This window comes from Rhinopithecus bieti, unplaced genomic scaffold, assembly GCF_001698545.2.
Source record: "Rhinopithecus bieti isolate Rb0 unplaced genomic scaffold, ASM169854v2 scaffold_28547, whole genome shotgun sequence".
Classification (NCBI taxonomy): domain Eukaryota; kingdom Metazoa; phylum Chordata; class Mammalia; order Primates; family Cercopithecidae; genus Rhinopithecus; species Rhinopithecus bieti.
Genome location: NW_016813480.1, coordinates 1,498,928 through 1,519,148, shown reverse-complemented (window position 1 = coordinate 1,519,148; position 20,221 = coordinate 1,498,928). Strand labels below are relative to the sequence as shown.

Here is a 20,221-nt window from a genome sequence, read left to right as displayed (position 1 = left end):
TTTTTTTTTTTTTTTTTTTTGAGACGAAGTCTCGCTCTGTCGCCCAGGCTGGCGTGCAGTGGCCAGATCTCAGCTCACTGCAAGCTCCGCCTCCCGGGTTTATGCCATTCTCCTGCCTCAGCCTCCCAAGTAGCTGGGACTACAGGCGCCCGCCACCTCGCCCGGCTAGTTTTCGTATTTTTTAGTAGAGACCGGGTTTCACCATGTTAGCCAGGATAGTCTCGATCTCCTGACCTCGTGATCCACCCGTCTCGGCCTCCCAAAGTGCCAGGATTACAGGCTTGAGCCACCGCGCCCGGCCTTGTGTATAGTCTTGTAATGAATTTTTATATATAGTGTTGTAGTGATAGGCTAATACAATTTTGTGTGTTTTTATTGATGTATTTGTGGGGGCGTGTTTGTGTTACTCAGCTGTCATAACCTAAGTTGTAAGGCAGTAGACCAAACAGGAGAATTTCTTGAACTTTGAAAGCTTTATTGGTTCTTTCCTTCCTCCATTCCCTTCCCAAATGCAAGCAACCAAAGAATTAATTCAAGAGGCAGAGGCACAGATTTGTAGTTTTTGCACTATATAATAGTACAAATATTGTATTTTATATTATTTTCTCTTAAAACATACAAATATGATACAATACAATTTATTTTAATAAAATGCCAACCAATATAGTACAACAAAATGAATTCAATACATTAAGATGCAATACATTACAACATTAAAATCCCACATAAGAACAGCAGTACCCCCCAGGCCCCCAATGAGTACAGTATATCTCTAATGAAGTAGTCAGTCAGTCCTGCTGATGTGTATACATTCTAGTTAGGAGGGTACTGGATTGGTAGCCAAAGCTTCCAAAGTAAAAAATAAAAACAACTCCTAATATCTTTCCCACCCTCCCAAGTCATTCCTTTCCCCTCTTGTTGGAAATCCTGGAACAGAAATCAAAAGAGTTTTGGCATAACTGACATGTTCTCTGTTACTGTCTTCAATTATACAGTATGAGCTTTCTCTGCCTGTTTTTGATTTCCTCATCTCAGTGTACTAAAACTGTGAAGGCAGCTTAGGAGTGATGACGATGCTACAACGACGATACATTGCAATGGCCTTGATTCCATGTCCCTGCAGGGTTCTGCCAAGTCCCCAAACCTTTCTCTTTTGAGTCCTGCAGGGCAACTCTCAGGATTAGCATTTGTTAAAGCAATTTAGAAATCCCAGGTTAAAATGTGTATTATCATATAACTTTTATAACATTGTTGAAGAAGTATATCATGGCAGGGTTACTACCTGTTAGGAGAAACAGATTTCTCAATAAATTTTGATTTCTATAGCTTATCATTAGTCTTCTCATTTTGTAAAAAATGAAATCTGAAGGCAAAAAAAGTGTGTTGAAGGAAGTGCTCTGATGTATAAAAACTTCTTCAAACTGGTGTGGAATGAATGATAGCAATGATCCTTTTGCCTCTTTGAGCATGTCTTTCCTATCTTGTCTTGCCCCCTACGCAGAGCCATTACAATATTTCTGTTTTTGCATTGGGTGCTATCTGTCAAACAGCTTTTCCTAATTGAAACTGCAGTCCTGTTTAAAACCTTTGATTTATGACTACTTGTACATGCTTGCTCATTACAATTTTGACATTTTTTTTTACATAGTAAAGACCCCAAACATATCAACGAAACATGACAAGATCATAAAGAACCGTATCATATTATTTTTTAGTCTCTTTTACGGTGGCAAGCCAATTTTGAAATATCTTATTTAAAACTCAGACCCAAATTCACTGAGTTATACTTTTAATAGCTTCCTCAGCACACTATTTCCCATGCATTAATATAATAAAATAATCTATCACTGCCCATAGGTCTTTTAAAAAGGAAGTCTGAATATAGGGCCCACAACACTAAAATAGTTTTTCTAGCTACAAAGTATAACATCATCAACACAGACACGATTTGGACTCCCTGACAGGTGGATTAGAAAACGATGTTTAAAGAGAGGAGAACTTAACATAAATGTCATTAAGAATTTCAAAGGCCTTGTTTGTACTACACAAACTTCAGATGATAGAAGCAGCAAAAAGGCTGCACAATGTACATGGGACTCTCAATTAAATACAAGGTTCACATAAACATTCTGAAATGTACAGTAATATGCATTTTCTTTGTACCCATTTCTGAAAATGTTCTATGTTAAAAGTCTCATTTTTGGCTAGTTTCTAAATGATCAATCAATCCAGGAATCATATTTTGTCAATTCTTACTTTATACATTATATATAATCTATTTTGACGTTTTGAATAAGGATGGTGCGTTGAACCCATATTTCAAAACCTAAGTTACTTAATGGAAGTAGGTAGTGGCTTTCCAAAATTTAACAGTGTAGCTGATCCCTTCAAACTGAGAAAATCAGAATTAACAGACATTTCTGCTGGTTATCAGTAGCCAAAGATAGCTGCCCGCCAGGTTATTTTACTTTTCAGTGTTATGGCCCCAGAGATCTGCCAGGTCACATAAATACACAGCTTCTATCCTCCGTTTGGAATGGGGACTGAGGAACCAGCCTCACACCCCCTATTCCATTTCAATTATTCCCCATTTTAGGCTCCTTTTTTCTTCTTCCCCCCACCCCCTCTGTTATCTTCACCTCCCTTCATATCCCAGGGTAACATACCCCTAGGGTAACATACCCCTAGGGTAACTAATAAAAAACAAAACCCACCCAAAAGTTTCTTTAAAAAAAGAAAAAAAAAAAAAGACTCTCCGGAAGGATTAATTACACAGTGAACAACTAATACTCTATGGAATTCTTATACTCATCTCTTGGGAGTTCTTAAAATCATCTTTTGTAAATACAAACATCCTCCCCTCCCCACAAAATTGCAACAGGGGAAGGAAATGGTAGGTTTTGCATGTCCAATTCACCATTTTGTTTTCATAAGGATCCCTCAATCATCCTATTTGCTTTTTTAATGTTAGCAATTATTAAGGCCCCCACGTTCTATGGTATTAAGGCATTGTTTCCTAAAGGAACACACTAACTTATAATGAACAAAGACGCCAGGCCAAAGAGCCATAGGTAAAATTTCAAGATACAATTGATTTTTCTTTCCTTTGGGCTGACAACTTCCAGGTTACTAATTGTTTTCAGAGCATTTGGGGCTCCATAAAACTGGCATTCTGGGGAAATGCTATTGTTTACTCTTTCACGTTTGACAAAAGCAATTCCCACGTGAAAGACAAGTTTAGCCGTGGGACAGAGTCTGTTACCTAAAGGAGGAAACAGTCTGGTGAGTTCCCAAGCTTGAGAAGTTGTCATATTGTCACCTCCTATTGAACTGTCCAGCCACTGTGTTTCTCAGCCATGGCTATTTTGGTCATTATAGTTTTTTTTTTTTTTTAATAGTTTATGCAAGTCACATATAATGATCAATCATAAATAAAACAACAGAACAATGCATATTAAATTGGTGAAAAGTCATTTTCCCTCAAATGCAAGCTTAAAACAAGAAATTACAACTTCTCTTGATTTGAAACTGGTGTGTATTTTAAAAATTACTTTGAATTCCGCTTCTACAGTTTTGTCATTTCTTAATCCCCACAAAATCCTATTAACATTTGCATATGGGGAAAGTGGACCTTTTAATGGGCAAATTTTAAATTTACATTTAGAAGAATGCATTAAATCTCTGGTTACAATAGCCTTTATTTCCTTGATAAATTGATTGTGGTACACCTTTGAATTACTGTCATTTTAACATGATAGAGTTCCTTAAAATAATAACCAGAGGACAGGAATATTTAAAATTAAGGCATGATCCACTTTCTTTCAGGTGCCATCAATAGCTGTGCAGTGCAGTCAGAGACAGCAAGAAGCAGACCCTTTGCTAGGCTAGTCTACTGTGGCACTAACTGCATAATTACCTGGATCGCATGAAAGGAGGGAGGGGAAGTTGATTTGGATGGACTCTTATAATTCACACTGTGATAAACCTTTACTATCTCTGAATTACACCAACATCTTGCACCCCTGGGGCCCATTTTAGAAGCTCCAGTTCAAGATTAATGTGCTTAATGTAAAAAAAAAAAAAAAAAAAAAAAAAAGCATTTTCAAATAAATAAGCATTATAACTTGCTATCCAGGTGCTATTTACAAATCAAGAGCGGATGAAATAGTCCAACATAAAACCAGGCAGAAGTCCAACCGAGTCTCTAATTCAACTGTACTCATTCTGAGCTGGAAAATTAACTTATTCGTGTCCGTCTTTGGCAGAAACCAGCATTTGTTTAAATTATTCAGTTTGTGCAGCTTCAACACTTAAAAATAAAAAGAGGTTGGCATCAAAATGGAAGGAAAGGATCATCCAAAGTTGTTGTTTATCAGGCAGGAGAAAACAGCAAGAGCAACAAACACAGAGAAGGCAGTGCAGGGATCCTCCAAATCCAAACGTGCACCAAGTCGGCCCCCCGGAGCAGCCCCCTCGGCCTGAATGGGGGGCCCAGAGCTGGGGCCTGGGGGTCTCATTATTACTGCTATCATCTCCGAACTCATTTTGGGAGGAGCATCTCCTCTGAGCCTGAAAGTTAGCAACAGTGACAATAAATCAAGATGGTATGAGACAACTGTTACTTTTTAATGAGTCCTTTAATGTTTTACATTACTTTGTGTGGTACAATCATTCCTTGTGCTTTTAAATTTGGAGATCCGAGAGAAAACAGCCTTTTTGTTGCAGTGCTCACCTCTGATTGTAACTTCTTTCTTCTGGAGGATTTCTTCCCCTGTGTATACATTCCTGGCTCTGCAGGCATAGGTGCCTGAATCTTCCAGGGAAACATTCATGATGGTAAGATTAAGAGTGATGGAGTGCTCCTTAGTGATGGCCATTTTTTGCTTGCTAATACTGTAGTGCATTGTTCTGTTATTAACTGTCCGCAGTAAACTCCAAGTAACATCTCTGTATAAGAACTTGTTAACTGTGCAAGACAGTTTCAGGTCCTCTCCTTCCGTCGGCATTTTTTCCAAGTTAACGTGAAACCCATTTGGCACATCTATAAAATAAGAATAAAGAATTTCAGTTCACAGAAAAATCAGTGTCTTTTAATGAGATATTCAAAGATCTTAAGAATCATTTGTGCACAAATTCTCTCAGCATCAGCATTAAAAAGAATGAGTATTTAGGGTAAATGAGCAAACATAGCAGGTGGGAATCAACTAAGTTCATTCCATCAGAAGTGAGGTAGGACATGCAAAGCAGGAGAGTTATTAGGATGCATTTTCTCTTGATTTACCTGAAGTTACTCTTCAAAGTGGCATGTTTTTTCCAACTTGGGTGTTAACTTTATTTCTTTTTTTTTTTTCTGAGTCAGAGTCTCGCTTTGTTGCCCAGGCTGGAGTGTTGTGGCATGATCTCAGCTCACTGCAACCTCTACCTTCAGGGTTCAAACTATTCTCCCGCCTCAGCTTCCAGGGTAGCTGGGATTACAGGCATGCACCACCATACTGGGCTAATTTTTGTACTTTTTGGTGGGGGCGAGGTTTCACCATGTTGGCCAGGCTGATCTCGAATTCCTGGCCTCAGGTGATCCATTCTCCTCGGCCTCCCAAAGTGCTGGGATTACAGGAATGAGCCACTGTGCCCGGCCTCATTTCCTATTTTTAAAATCATGCACAGTACTAGTACTGGCAAGTGACACTGGCAAGTGGGCAAAATAGTGAAGTAACAGAAGAGCAATTCGTCCTAAAAACCAAAGGCACACTTATGGTCAAACTTATCCAAAACAGTTTGCAAACAAGTGAAAATAGAAGTCCTAGGTAAAGTGCCAATCAATTCCACTTTAGTCCTAGACTTTTGCAGTGAGAAGTAACTGTTATTCACTACCCTCCTCGTGTTTCTGTCCCAGATTACTTGCCCTGGTCCAGCAAAGACCACAGTGGGCCAGTGGCACAGTGGGCCAGAGAGGAGCCCGCTGATTTACTCAGGACTTCTTTCATGGGGATGGTTCTACTCAGACCTGAGAGAGCAAAGATTTCTTCTGAAAATGTGGACAACGAATCTGGAAGACTTGCCAGATTCTAAAATGGGGGTGATCGAGGGGTAAAGAGAATAATTTTAAAATCAAATTTACTCTCAAAATATTTTAAACACGTTCTGAAGGTGGCTATATTATTAAAAGCCATTTTCTCCAATGTCGATTTCCAGCTAATCTTTGTGAAAGGAAAGTAAGTCTTGGGACCCCAAAATCACGAAGCTAAAGGGAAAAGTCAGGTTGAGAACTGCTTAGCACAAACCTGCCTCCCACTCTCTTCAAAGTCATCCCTCTGCTCTCTGAGATAAATGCATACCTGATTGCCTCCTTTGGAAAGACTAATCAGAAATTCAAAAGAACAGAACTCCCCTATCTATGACCTGGAAACCCCCTCCCCACTTTGAGTCGTCCCGCCTTTCCAGGCGGAACCAGTGTACATCTTACATATATTGATTGACGTCTCATGTCTCCTTGAAATGTATAAAACCAAGCTGTACCTCAGTCGCCACCTTGGGCACATGTTCTCAGGACCTCCTGAGGCTGTGTCACAGACATGTGTCCTTAACTTTGGGAAAATAAACTTCCTAAATTGACTGAGACCTGTCTCAGATATTTGGGGCACCTTCATCGCCATCTCCCAGGTGTCTCTGTCAACACCCCATGAGCTCTTCCCCTGTGCATGTCTAACCTGGGCCATCAGTCCACTTTGGGGCTGAGAGTTCCTTAGTATCATTTGGCCAATCTCACGGGAGGATTTTAAAAAGTCTGCCGGCCCTGAACTGAGCCGCTCTCAAAACCTTCCCATTGCTTATTACTAGTGGTGTATCTGCATTTGAGCAAAGAATTTGGGCCAACATCTTACAAAGTGCTTTGAAGATGAAAAGCATTATGTTATGCTATTATTATTATTATACTTTGCACACAAAGCTATAAAGAAACCTTTAAACGTTAAGGGGACAATAGTCCAAAATTAGATATCATATCAACTCTTTCCTAAATCTCACTTTGCTTGTTTTCTGATTTTCTGAGCTTTGGCTTTATTATAAAGTGTCACGTCTGAAGAAATGCCAAAGTATTCATTTGGAACCTGGGAGCGGGGCGTAACAGTGGCTTACGAAGCCGTCAGTGGCTGAGGAGAGAGGATACCAGTGGAGGTTTTCCTGCTTTTAAAATGAAAATCTAAGAATGTGCCAGAAGATACAGGAGGGGCAGCTGACAGTCACTTTTAAGATAACAATAAGGTGTCAGAAATAGTTGCTCTAATTCAGCATCTTTTTATATTTGGGACATTTTCCAAGCATGAGGAGTAAAACATCAGCCATCAACTTTTACACGGATTCTAGAGCAGAGGTATTGTGCACTGGTTGCCATCAGCTCTTACAAGACCACAGACTTTCCATTTATGAGCTCTCATCCTGGTAGGTAGAACCCAAGTGAGCCCAAGTAACACCATTGAGATCGTGTAGAGAGTTTCTATTTACTTTAGTGATTTGAAACTTCCTGTGGAAATAGCTCACAGGTTTCCTGATGGAAGATTTTGTTTATCTTTGCCAAGCACCACCAGGAATCTCAAAATAAAACGCATTCAGTGACATTGGGAAGCCAGGGAGATAAAGCAGTGCTGTTCCTGTTTCACCCTCAGTAATTGCTAACACACCCATAGTCATGCTGAGTGCCAGCCAAACAGCAAAAACACACACATAGGAAAAGCAAAGAACCAAATTCGTTTTGAGGCCCGTTTCTTATATAGGGGACATGGTCACTGAAGCTAATTTGTTACGTTATCAGACAGCCTCTTAGAAATGACTATTCCTCAGTCTCACCCCTTTGGTATTCTCTTTTGATCCATGGAAGACGATAAATAAAATGTCCTCAACTATTTAATGAACCCGGAGGGATTTTTCTCCTTAATTCATGTTGATTTTTTTTTAGTCTGAGTACAAAAACAGACCCAAGAAAGAATTGCCTTCTAACCCTCAAAGTGAAAACAAGAAATCTTCCCACACTTAAGTATCTGTGGCGAATTCAGCACAGTCATCATCATTACCAAATAATACTCATCCATCTAACATATTATCACATCCATGGCATCTTATGAGGTGTCATGGAGAAGAATCAACCCTTGCTCAGAAGAGGCATTCGACCCAGGGTTAGATGACAGTGTAATCTATTTATAAAGGTGCATACTTGGGGGTAGATATTTCAACTCAATTGGATCAGGCATGTGCATTAAGTTCATGAAAGGGACAAGCATAGGAATTTAAAAGGATGCCAGGGATCTCATTTGTTGGGTAAAAAAATAAAGAAGGCTCTACTGCCACTGAAGAGTGGAAATAACATTATTTAAAAAGAGAGTGAACGGTTACCAGGAAGCTCTGCTTGTTTCAAGTGGATGCTATGTATAAGTGTGTGCCAAAGCTTGGAGTCGAAGAGGTCAAGGATTCTAATGGCCACAGTTTACCATTTTCATCAGTTTGGAAGGCAACTCAAAGTCTTTTTGTTTTTTGTTTTTGTTGTTGTTGCTGTTGTTGTTTTGAGGCAGGGTCTGACTCTGACACTTAGGCTGGAATGTGGTGGTGCCATCATGGCTCACTGCAGCCTCGACCTCCTGGGCTCAAGTGATCTTCCCACCTCAGCCTCCCAAGTAGGTGGGAATACGGGCACATGCCACTAGGCCTCGCTAGTTTTGTACTTTTGTAGAGAGAGAATTTTGCCATGTTTCCCAGGCTGGTCTCAAACTCTTGTGTTCAAGTGATCTTCCCATCTCAGCCTCCCAAAGTGCTGGGATTTACAGGCGTAAGCCACTGTGCCTGGCCCCAAGTAACTGTATTTTAAAGGGACAACATGATTGAAATGAGGACCAGTAAAGATCCAAATCTAGATAAGTAGAGCATTAAAATTTCAGACAGGCACTTTTAAAGCATTACCCTCACTGAGTCAAGTATAAACACTGAACAAATATATGTTCATTTTTTTCAAAAAATAGGCATATGAGGTACAACATTCCTGAGTCTTTACGCTCATCTCTAGTGACAAAGATTTGAGTAAGAAAAAGATAATAATTATTTAAAAACTAATAATGAACGTAAGCAAGTTAACCTAATATCACAATCAAAACTAGAAGTTGTCAGGACTGGTAGAAAAGGATTAAGGGAAAGTATATTCCAGGCAATGAGGGCTTGGTTGGCTGAACTTGTGTCAGTTTTAAGATTAAAGCTCTTGGATTTCTAGAGGAAAAGAACTGTGAGCTTCAAGTAGGTATGTCTGAATTGAATTCTCATTGTTCTTTTGGACCCTGTCCAATATGGATAAGCCTTGGGATCTAGAAGAGGTTTCTACCCCGCCATGGTTACACATTGTACAATATGGTGAGAGGTAGGAGGGAATTTCTGCCTGAATTCAGCAGGTGATCACCTTTATCAACTTGGACCCTTTCAGCAACAACACCATGGGTAGAAATATGATGCAGCGATGAGACTCTGGGCTAGCCAGATGTTGGTGCTGTGACTAATGCTAGGCATTGGTTAGCTTTCCTTGGGAACACTGATTAATAAGGAAGTGAGCATGATGTTCCCTCTTCTCTTAGTACATCCTCTTCCAGTACTGTCCTCAGACCCAGGCAAGAAGGGTCCCTGTCGCAGCTCTGTTCTGGTCATAGCCCTTCCCACAATGTGAAGAGTTTATGGGGCCACGTGAGCATGCCTACCTACAGCCTGTGTCACTTCATTCCTGTATCATGCTCCAGGTCCCTGGGATCCTGAGATCCCAGAAGGGGATCCCTAGAAGGCTGATTGAAATCTGCTTCTAGCTTGGCTCTTTCCTAGGTCAGGCCTCCTGAGCTCAGACTGTTTGTCAGTATTCATACCTTTGGGTCTGTCCAAGCAGTGGCCAAGGGAGACTGACTGTCTGTGAGGGGCATGGGCAGAGCTCAGATGTGTGGGCTGGGAGACACCACACATGGTGCATGGCCCCTTGCAGTGTGGACAGGGTAAGGGGTGCAGAGGGGAGGTGGGTGATTTAGTTTTTCTGCACCGCCAGGTGCTGCCACAATCTACTCTGGAATCTGAGTAGTCTCAGAGCTCTAAATTGATCCTGACCTCTCAGGTCATCATGGAAGTGTATTTGTCCATAGGGGGCTAAAACATATTTAATGGCTTGTTTGCTTGATGTAGAACTTGTCAGTAGTTAGACATATGGTTTGTGGGCCTCCACTGGTACTCTTGTCTTGGCTCTGAAAATGTCAGGGCAAGCCTCTTCTCTTCTCTCCACCTATTCAAATCCCACCTTCTCTCTACCTATTCAGGTCCTGCTTCCTTCTCAGAGGCTTATAGCTGCACTGTCCAATATGGTACCTGTGAGCCTCATGTGGCTTTTGAGCACTTGAAATGTGGCTACTGTGTCAGAGGAACTGAAGCATATTCAGTTTATTTGATTTTATTTAAATTGATTTAAGTGTAAAAACTGAAGCAGTGTAATATTTTTTAAAATACTGATTACATATTGAAATCACAATAGTTCGGATATATTGGGTTCAATAAAATTAATTTTACTTTAAAAAAAACATGGTTACCAGAAAGTTTTAAATGGTATTTGTGACTTATATCTCTATTGGACAGTGGTGGCTTTAGAAAGCAAGCTCATCTGTCACATGACCTCCGCACATAAATTTTGATACTAGGATGTATGTAATTTAACATTTCTTCTTTGTTTCCTTGGTGTTAGAACTGTGTTCCTAGAAAGACAGGACTTCATTGATGTTCCTCCCAGTGCTCAGTAGAGTTGAACTGTACCGTTTAACAGTGCTCATTAAACTGTTACAAAGTTATTGAATGTTCAGAACAAAACAGGAATTGTTCAGTCTTTTGTATTCTAAATCAGACATACTCTGACTATGGGTTGAGACAGTAACTTGTTTCCAACCAAATATAAAGGACAGTGCAAACCTTTGTATTTAATTAGTCCAAATCTTCTGAGTTTTATTAGAGCACCAATCTGTGTGAAATCTCCATCTGAATCCTTCTCTAACTAAAGGCCATGTCCTATTTGGAATGGATGCAAAGATGACTTCTCTAACATAAGAGACAGGGACTGAGTTGGCCTAGAGCAGCTCTGCTATGCACCTCTCCAAATCCCATTTGCTCATCTGGAAAACACAAGAGCTATGATGCAGAACAGCCTCTGGAATCCCTGCCAGCCCTGATGTTCTATGAGAATCTACTCAGGGATGTCTCCCATGGCACAGCTTCTCTGGGGCTTGGTTAACTTGCCAGAGGCTCCTGTGATCTGACAATGCATATGTATCATGGAATTGGACCTGTCTGTTTCTTTCTGGAGACCTTTTGGCAATTTCTGCAGCCTGCCCCGTTCAGTAAGAAGTTTCCAGAAAGTTGGCCTACTGCCCATGTTTCCTCAGAAATTGGGGGAGTGTGGAGCCAGGCAATTGTTTTTATACTTTGAGCTACTTACTTCCTTCCTGTACCCATTGAGGGACATAGGGAGTGACATTTGTGTACCTTGGAGGTTTTTAAGATTTGCAGAGACCATCATATTTAAGGCTAAAAATTCTTAAATCCTATCAAAAAATAGCACATTAACTATTGTTAATAAATCTCAGTTTCAGATTGCTATAGAGCCTCATTCCCCCAAAAGTCTAAATTACCTAAGTTGTGAAACAATTAACTTTTGGTTAAAATAAAATAAAACCAAAAACGATGTCATCATATTATATGCATTGTAATTGGTTTCCTTGATTGGTATTGAACTGCTATGTACCAGACCCTGTGCTAGGTACTGAAGGGAATGAAAAAATAAGCATACAGATTCCCAATTCACAATCCAGTCTGGGAGGGAGACAAACACAAATAACTCTAAAAGAGAATTCGGGGAAATAACTCTTCAGGAGATCCGATGAGGTAGAATGCTATTCCTGAGAGCAAGGATGAAGGCACTCAAAGTTTGACAATTCTGTGGAATTAAAAAAAAAAATCACTCAAGCTATAAATGCACTAAAAGCAAACAAGACTGAAGAGAGAATGAAGTCACCAGGCTGTCTCTGGGTATAGGGTGCATGGCTTACCTGTGATATAAAAGCTTATGTTTCTTCCCACAGTCGCAACTTTATTGGAAGCTATGCAACTGTAGATTCCAGAAATTCTAGAGTCAGCCACAACCAAGGTGCTAGCCGTCTGCAAAAGAAAAGGAAACTTTAGCTAGCAATAGGACAAATAACTAATTGAACACCCCAAGCTACTTCTGAGGTTGAAATGATTCAGCTATTCCATTCATTCTGCAAAGAGAGTATTGCATAGGTAGTGGTTACCAGAAGGCTCGCCTCTTGCCGAGCCCCAACAAGAATGGAAAAATAACAGGAAAGCAGGTCCTCAGGAGACCGGGGCCTATGACATCTGACTCATATGAGGGTTTCAGGCTTATTTATCTCGTGCTGCTGGCCTAACAATTACAGACCTGAAGCTGAGATGTGGGACTGCACGTCCTACCCTACGAGGTGGTCAGTTCCACATCAATGAGAGGAACAGGTGAGGCAGAGGCCTTCCCTTTTGTTTGGGTGACCTGAGAGCATGGATGCCAGTTGTGACAGGAGCTTTCTCTGCTATTTGGTTCTATAACAAGAACGTTAAGTGAGCAAGTACAGAAGAGAATGTTTGGTTGAAACTTTATTTTTTCTTTAAGAAATGGGGTCTTGCTATGTTGCCCAGGCTGACCTTGAACTTCTGGGCTCAAGCAGTTTTCCCGCCTTTGTCTCCCAAGTAGCTGGGACAACAGGCACATGCCACTGCACCTGGCTTGAAACATTTTTTTATATGCTCAAATAATGTGGCATGCAGCAATGGATGGTCCTGAAGGAGGCCGTGTGTGTGTGTGTGTGTGTGTGTAAATTACCTAATTTCTCAGTTGTCTCTATTCCTAATCTAGAAGATGAAAAATTAAACTATGAATTAATCGGCCGGGCGGTGGCTCACGCCTGTAATCCCAGCACTTTGGGAGGCCAAGGCGGGTGGATCATGAGGTCAGGAGATCGAGACCATCCTGGCTAACATGGTGAAACCCCATCTCTACCAGAAACATAAAAAAAAAAATTAGCCAGGCGTGGTGGCGGGCGCCTATAGTCCCAGTTACTCAGGAGGCTGAGGCAGGAGAATGGCATGAACCCGGGGGGGCGAGCTTTCAGGGAGGCAAGATTGCCCCCCTTCCCTCCAGCCTGGGCGACAGAGCGAGACTCCCGCTCAAAAAAAAAAAAAAAATTATGAATTAATACAATAATATTGTTCCACTAGACTTTAGTGCTGTTATTTGACAACTTAGTCCCTAAAGAAACATTAGCAGTCAAAATTGCATGAACTTGAAAGCACTTTTCAAACTGTGATGTCTAAAAAGTAATGAAACAAAATAATGAAACAAAATTTTAGACAACTTAAAGACTTGCAGTCTTCCAAAGAAAAAAAATTGGCAATATGAAACAAATCGTTAAACATTCTTAAATTTAACCCAAGCTTGCATTAAAAAGTAGTGTATAATCTACATGAAAAAAATGAGAAAGCTAGTTGGTTTCTCATACTTAAAATTACAGAAAGGAAAAGTTGGTTCAGTTACTTATAAATCTTTGCAGCCTGTCTCCTAGGACAAAAATAACTGGTTATGGGTTTTGAAATTGCAGAGGCTGTGCTAATGCTTCCAGACTAATGGAGTGTCCTAGCTGAAGTATAATGACCAAGTGACTTACAGGCTAAAGCAATGTAAGGCTGAAATGTGACAGCTGACTTTCCAAGGTGGTGGACACACTCTACAAGTGGTTTCGCTGTAGGAGAGAGTCCTAACATTTTCTGAGTTTCTAAGTAATGTGCTAGGCACTTTAGTTGTGTTCTCTTACTCCATCTAATAAATTAAGGTATTTCTGTCTTTAATCTACACATCAGAAAGACTTAAAAACATGTTCCTAATGTTTTTAGCCAGCAAATTCCTTGGTCCAAATTCTCTACAATTTTCACTGTGGTATGGTGAGTAGTACACAGTGCTTTCTCTTCTGTTTGATGGAAGGATCTGCTTAATTACACCTACCCATATATTCTCTGTGTATTATTGAAATTATTGATAATGAAAGTGTCTGCAATATGTGGCAGACAATTTAGCAGACATTTATTGAGTGATTATCAAGGCATTGCCCAGATGTTGTAAGGGAGACAGAGATGAATATGACACAATCCCTTCCCTTAACACTATCATTCTTTAAGGTGATAGAGAAGAATTTCCCTCCTTGAAGATCATACAAAAATTATTCTCTCTTTTGCAAGGAAAGCTCACATGAAGGTGAATAACCCATGAGAAAGAGTGTGAAAGAGAGCTCAGGTGTCCCTTTTCTTATTTTGACGATGAATCTAGAGGTGGGACATAAATTCTGAATAGCCATTTCCTTGTAATTGTTGTTCCCACCAGTTTAGAGTCATAGAAGGAAATGGAAGTAGTTAGAAGAGAAGCTTGTAGGTGGCAACATGAGAAAACTGTTAGCTGGTGGAAGCTGGAAGACAGGAGAGATCATCAAATATGACTCTGACTCCCTTACGTTGTCTCAGGAAGCTTAGATGCTTCAAAGCAGTTTGCAAAAACTTCAGAAACAAGGAGCTCAGATGAAGCCTTCTTAAGCTGGGGTCACAGCTCCAGCACTGTTTTTCTTATGAAGTTAGTTCTCAAGTGTTTATCCTAATGGGCCTCAGGAGAAACTTACTTAGATTCTCAGATTAATTGTTGCTCAGTAAATAAGTGAAAAACCCATTTCTGTTGGCTTGAGAGTGTTTGAAATTATGGACAACATTTACCTGCCTCTATGAGTTGTGTTTGGGTTTTTATTTAAAAGATTTTGATTTCACTGAACTTAGAGCAACTGAGAACAAGAACTGGGTTTTGTGGCAAGGGAAAATCAATTCAGATGTATACATTTGCCACGTTTAAGACCTGTGCAGGTAACCTGGGAATGGCCGTGGCCATTTTACAAGTCTCCAACAAACAGTCAAATAGGTCTAAATTTATGTATAATCAGAGAATAAAATTGAGGTGCCCCGAAGTGAAATGAATCCAGGTCACAAGATGGAGACAGAAATGTATTTGAATTTTTCTCATTTTGTGTGAATGACACCTTCCAAAACAAGACACATTACTCATAGTCAAGCCTGCCCCAGAAATCATGTCTACAAAGCTTCTATTAAAACAGAAGCAGAAAACAATGTTGATGGGAGTTTACATTATTTCTTTGTTTCTGCATACCTTTATGTATCCCTCAAAATGCACCAGGCAGCATGCAAGGCACTTTACAGGAATTGTCTCATTTAATCCTCCCTAAAACCCTGTGAGATGGGTATATTACCCTATTCTACAGGTAAGACAACTGAGGTTCCGAGAGATTAAATGATTCACCCAAAGATACAAAGGACCACAGACAGGCCTGGGCAGAATTTATGCTCAGGTGTGTCTGCCTCCAGTGCCTATGCTCTTAATCTCTATACCAAATTGCTTCTCGTCTTGAGACTCTTTAAATTGAATAACACAGATCGATTGGCAAAGTTCTGTCTATACCTTGGATCGAATTTTTCCTTGAGAATACTTCCTTTAATCAGCAGAGATGGGTAACATAAATTAAATACTACTACTATTTACAGAAATACTAGTTTGCTTCTTTGATGACATTTTACATAAGCGGCAAGCTGCTTTTCAACTGTTGTGTTGTTATGTGGTTTGAAAATATATTTGATAAGTACAATGGTTATCATCAAAGAAGAAAAGTTAAAAATAAGGTGAAACATATTCTATGATCAGTTTTACTAAAATTTATCTCATTTCTAGAGTACTTCTCTTTCAGAGGATATATTTTTAAATTATAAATTCAAACATTTTCTCGTTAAAAATAAAATTATTTGACAATTAAAGTTTAAACTTTATAGGGTCAGAGAAAGGAGCTCAAGTGTGAATTGTAGCTCAGTGTAGTCTGGCTGGACTAGAAGGCAGCTTCACATGGGACAGTGAGTTTCAATGTCTGAGTCTTCTGAATAAAGGAAAAAATCTGTTCCTCAGTGCTTATATCCAAATACTATGGTGTCAAGGGAAAAAAATGAAAATAGCATCACAACTGGGGCATGCAATATCAACTAAATACTTTCAAAGAGAAAGTAACCAAGAATTTGAGTTGCATGTTTGAAATTATAATCATTTATTCTATAAGGTATGCTAAAATAAATTCTTAAGGATATCTACTTGTATTAGTTCTATAATTAGTTTTCATTTTCCACAATTGAAAGTAATTGAAAGAGGACTGAGGAAGAGAAAAAAGCAGAAGTGCTGAAATGAAATTAGGCTATCAGGCTGGATACGGCAGCTCAGGCCTGTAATCCCAGCACTTTGGAAGGCTGAGGCTAGCGGATCACCTGAGGTCGGGAGTTCAAGATCAGCCTGGTCAACATGGTGAAACCCTGTCTCTACTATAAATACAAAAATTAGCTGGGCCTGGTGTAGTCCCAGGTGCCTGTAGTCCCAGCTACTTGGGAGGCTGAGGCAGGAGAATCGCTTGAACATGGGAAGTGGGGGTTGCAGTGAGCCGAGATCGTGCCTAAATAAATAGATAAATAAATAAAATTAGAATATCAAAGTTTATATTAGTCTTAAAGGACTCATGCCTTCTACTCTTCATTTTTACTACATTCGCTTTTTGGGGTGCTTCCAGTTGCCTGGCCTGGCCCTCAAGGATTTACACGTTAGAGATAGATCCTTCAAGCCCATTCTCTGGGCTCTTTGGTATGACCCAGGAATGCTCATAAAGCTATCAGCAAGTACTGGAAGTTTGGAGTTTTTCATGCTCCTTCCTTCCTTCCCCTTCACTAAGCATTAGTAATTTGTTACTACAATGTTGTTTGAACCTCACGGAATAGAATGGATGGGTTGATGTGTCATTCAACCTAATTCCAGCACTCGTTTTTTAAAAATCTATATATGGAACACTGATTTTAATCTCGGGATGTTTCTAATATAGCTTCCTTTCAAGTGTTTCATGGAGAAATAAAAGTAGATGTATAAAGGTCATGGAAGAATCTAAAATTAACACAGGGTGGCACATTTGAGCCAACTGATGGGAAAATAGAACGTGAGATTTAGAAGACATTGGGGTGTGTGTGGGAACTGAAACACAAGCTGTAATTCTGTGGTTGGGATTCTTGCTCCTGTCATGGATTTGTCTCATACAGGACACACTTCTCAAGGTACAGTCAGAAGGATTTCAATGGAAACATTGCTAACACATTAAAATGGTAATGATTCTCCAACCTTACAGAATTAATGCTGTGATAGCGTATTTCCTGTGTGTTTTTTCTAACACGGGGTTCTTTCTACTTCCTACTCCATATCTACAAACCTAAGAGTTTGGCAACCCCATTTAGACAATACGAAAGTGCACATTTGCTGTTAGCAACTCCAGTTGATGACTCACTTTTCACAAATCTGGGCCAAAACTCGCCAATAAGGAAACTAAATTTTATTGTCCTCTATACCCTTCCTTGAGTTAAACAAAAAAATACAACAAAACAAAGAAAAAAAATCCAACAGGTGCTCCAGTGTGAGTGTGAGGGCTGCCCCACTGACCTGTGGAGTAGCATTGCTGGGCAGGCTACCATGTGACGGTGGATAAAGGGATCACCGCAGTCTAAGCTGGGACTTTAATTTACTTTCTAAAATGTATACAAAACAAAACAGTTTTAATTGTAACGGAAAAAGCACCGCATATAATTCAGAAACAGCAAAACTTCCATTTTGTCACCATCATATGACAGATACAATTTTTTTCAAACCCACAAAAAGATACATTAGTAGATGCTAAAAGTAAAATTACTAAATTCTCCTAAATTCAAGATATGAACTCAATACTTTATTTAAAGTCTAATATATTACAATTACAACTGCTAATGGGATATGTACCATATATATATTATATATATTTTTTATATATATATTTTATATATAGAGAGAGAGAGACTTTGTTTAGTATGAGTATTAAAAGTTTTTTCAGTACAAACAATTGTTTAACAAAGTCTTCATTGTATATGATCACAATCAGTTGGGGGAATTGCATAAGGGTACATATGACATTCACTTGAATAAAGTAGTACTTGTATAGGACTTTCTCATGTTATGTTATGTTATGCTATGTTATGTTGTGTTATTTATTTACTTTTTGAGACACAGTCTCACTCTGTCACGCAGGCTGGAGTGCAGTAGCACAATCTCGGCTCACTGCAACCTCCACCTCCTGGGTTCAAGCGATTCTTGTGCCTCAGCCTTCCGAGTAGCTGGGATTACAGGTGCCCACCACTATGCCCGGCTAATTTTTGTATTTCTAGTAGAGACGGGGTTTTGCCATATTGGCCAGGCTGGTCTTTAACACCTGACCTCAGGTGATCTGCCCGCCTCGGCCTACCAAATTGTTGGGATTACAGGCATGAGCCACTGCACCTGGACTTCATTCTGTTATTTCATTTCACCCTCGTAACAGGAAACTAGCTACGGCAAGTATCATTAGTTCTGTTTTTTTGGAGGAAAGAACTCAGGCTGAGAGAGGTGAACTGGTTTGCATGTGGTTATACAGAGAGGAAGTGTCATAGTTTGACTCCAGGGCTCCTGATGGCAGGTTGGGTAGCACAAGTGCAGAGGTCTATATTTAAAATATTCTGCATAACTATAAAATTACAAGACAATAAATTTGTTTTAAACCTTCATGGAGAAAATCAGGGAAGTTCTTTCACCGTGGGCATGTTTTGATACTCCACTTCCACTGATTTTTATAGGTTTTACATTATATATGGAGTCAAGTTGCTACTTCATGGTTTGGGTTAGCCAGAAACTTCACCTAGCTTTCTCATTTTTCATTTTATTTCCTAGTGTATAATTTTTGTGGATAGGATATCAAAATAGCACTAGAAGTTACCACTGAAATTAAGCTTATAAATTCTTGTGTTAATATCCAGCAGTTAACAGTACATCCTCCTGATACGCTCAGGAAAGCGCAAAATGAATTGACATAACCAATGAATGGCATCTTGACATTTTTCTAGTACTTTGTGACAACTAATTTGCTGTCCACTGCTAATCAACTGAGGTAGTTTCCTTATTAAAAATATCTGAAGGCCGGGTGTGGTGGCTTATGCCTGTAATCCCAGAACTTTGGGAGGCCAAGGCGGGCAGATCACAAGGTCAGGAGTTCTAGATTAGCCTGGCCAACATGGTGAAACCCTGTCTCCACTAGAAATACAAAACTTAGCCAGGCGTGATGGCGTGTGCCTGTAATCCCAGCTACTTGGGAGGCTGAGGCACAAGAATCGCTTGAACCCTGGGAGGCGGAGGTTGCTGTGAACTGAGATTGGACCACTGCACTCCAGCCTGGGCAACAGAGTGAGACTCTGTCTCAAAAAAAAAAAAAAAAAACTTTCAAGTTTATGTAACTTCTTCTAAGTATTTCATTAAACTGCTGTCTTATTAATAGCCACACATCACGGAATGTTTTAAAGTACTGCTTATTTCTGTTAGAGAAAAAGAGTTGTAAATCACCTACAGCTACTGCTGTAGTTATAAAAACTTCCTAAATGTTTAATAAGAGACTATTGGTGTTATCGTATAAGCTACTGCCACTCTGACTAATTTCTACATTGGCTTACTTGACTATAAGAGCATTAGGTTTTGGAAAGGAAAGACTTTGGTTTGAGTCTCTCATTTACACTTTTAAGCTGGCTTTGGGTTAATCATCTTATCATCTCTTTTTCTTTATCTTTAAAATGGAGATAACCACGCTCATCTGCCAAAGAATGATGTTGACATTAGCATATGTCAAAAAGTTTCACTTAATGAAAATTATAGATGTTATTTGTTGTTATTGTTAAATCATATATAAGGAACGATGCCATCTACTTTGTCATTTTCAAGTGCAAAGGGTACGGCTGAATAGATAACATAAGCATATCCACACTCAAGCAGGCAGTGGAAACTGTATTAACAGTCTCTACTCCAAATCAAGATATATATGTGTAAACAGACATGTCAGCAAGGGGATACTTGAAATGTTTTTTCTTTTTTTAAAGAATCACAGCTGGGCACAGAGACTCACACCTGTAATCCCAGCACTTTGGGGGGTGGAGGCAGGTGGATCACCTGAGGTCA

At 39.7% G+C, this 20,221-nt stretch overlaps 1 protein-coding gene across 3 annotated transcripts in view; it reads right to left on the bottom strand.

Annotated features, from left to right (window-relative positions):
• Window positions 1-20,221, bottom strand: part of FLT1 (fms related receptor tyrosine kinase 1) — a 200,486-nt gene that overhangs the window by 85,407 nt on the left and 94,858 nt on the right. The window contains exons 12-14 of one of the 3 annotated variants that reach the window (XM_017848484.1): window positions 12,096-12,204; window positions 4,733-5,041; window positions 553-4,569 (exon numbers count right to left, since the gene is read on the bottom strand). In XM_017848484.1, the coding sequence (XP_017703973.1) occupies window positions 4,541-4,569; window positions 4,733-5,041; window positions 12,096-12,204 (447 nt within the window). In that variant the 3' untranslated portion in view covers window positions 553-4,540. Of the gene's footprint in view, window positions 1-552; window positions 4,570-4,732; window positions 5,042-11,813; window positions 11,984-12,095; window positions 12,205-20,221 lie in introns of those variants that run through there. The other 2 variants (XM_017848483.1, XM_017848485.1) reach the window with 2 other exon arrangements.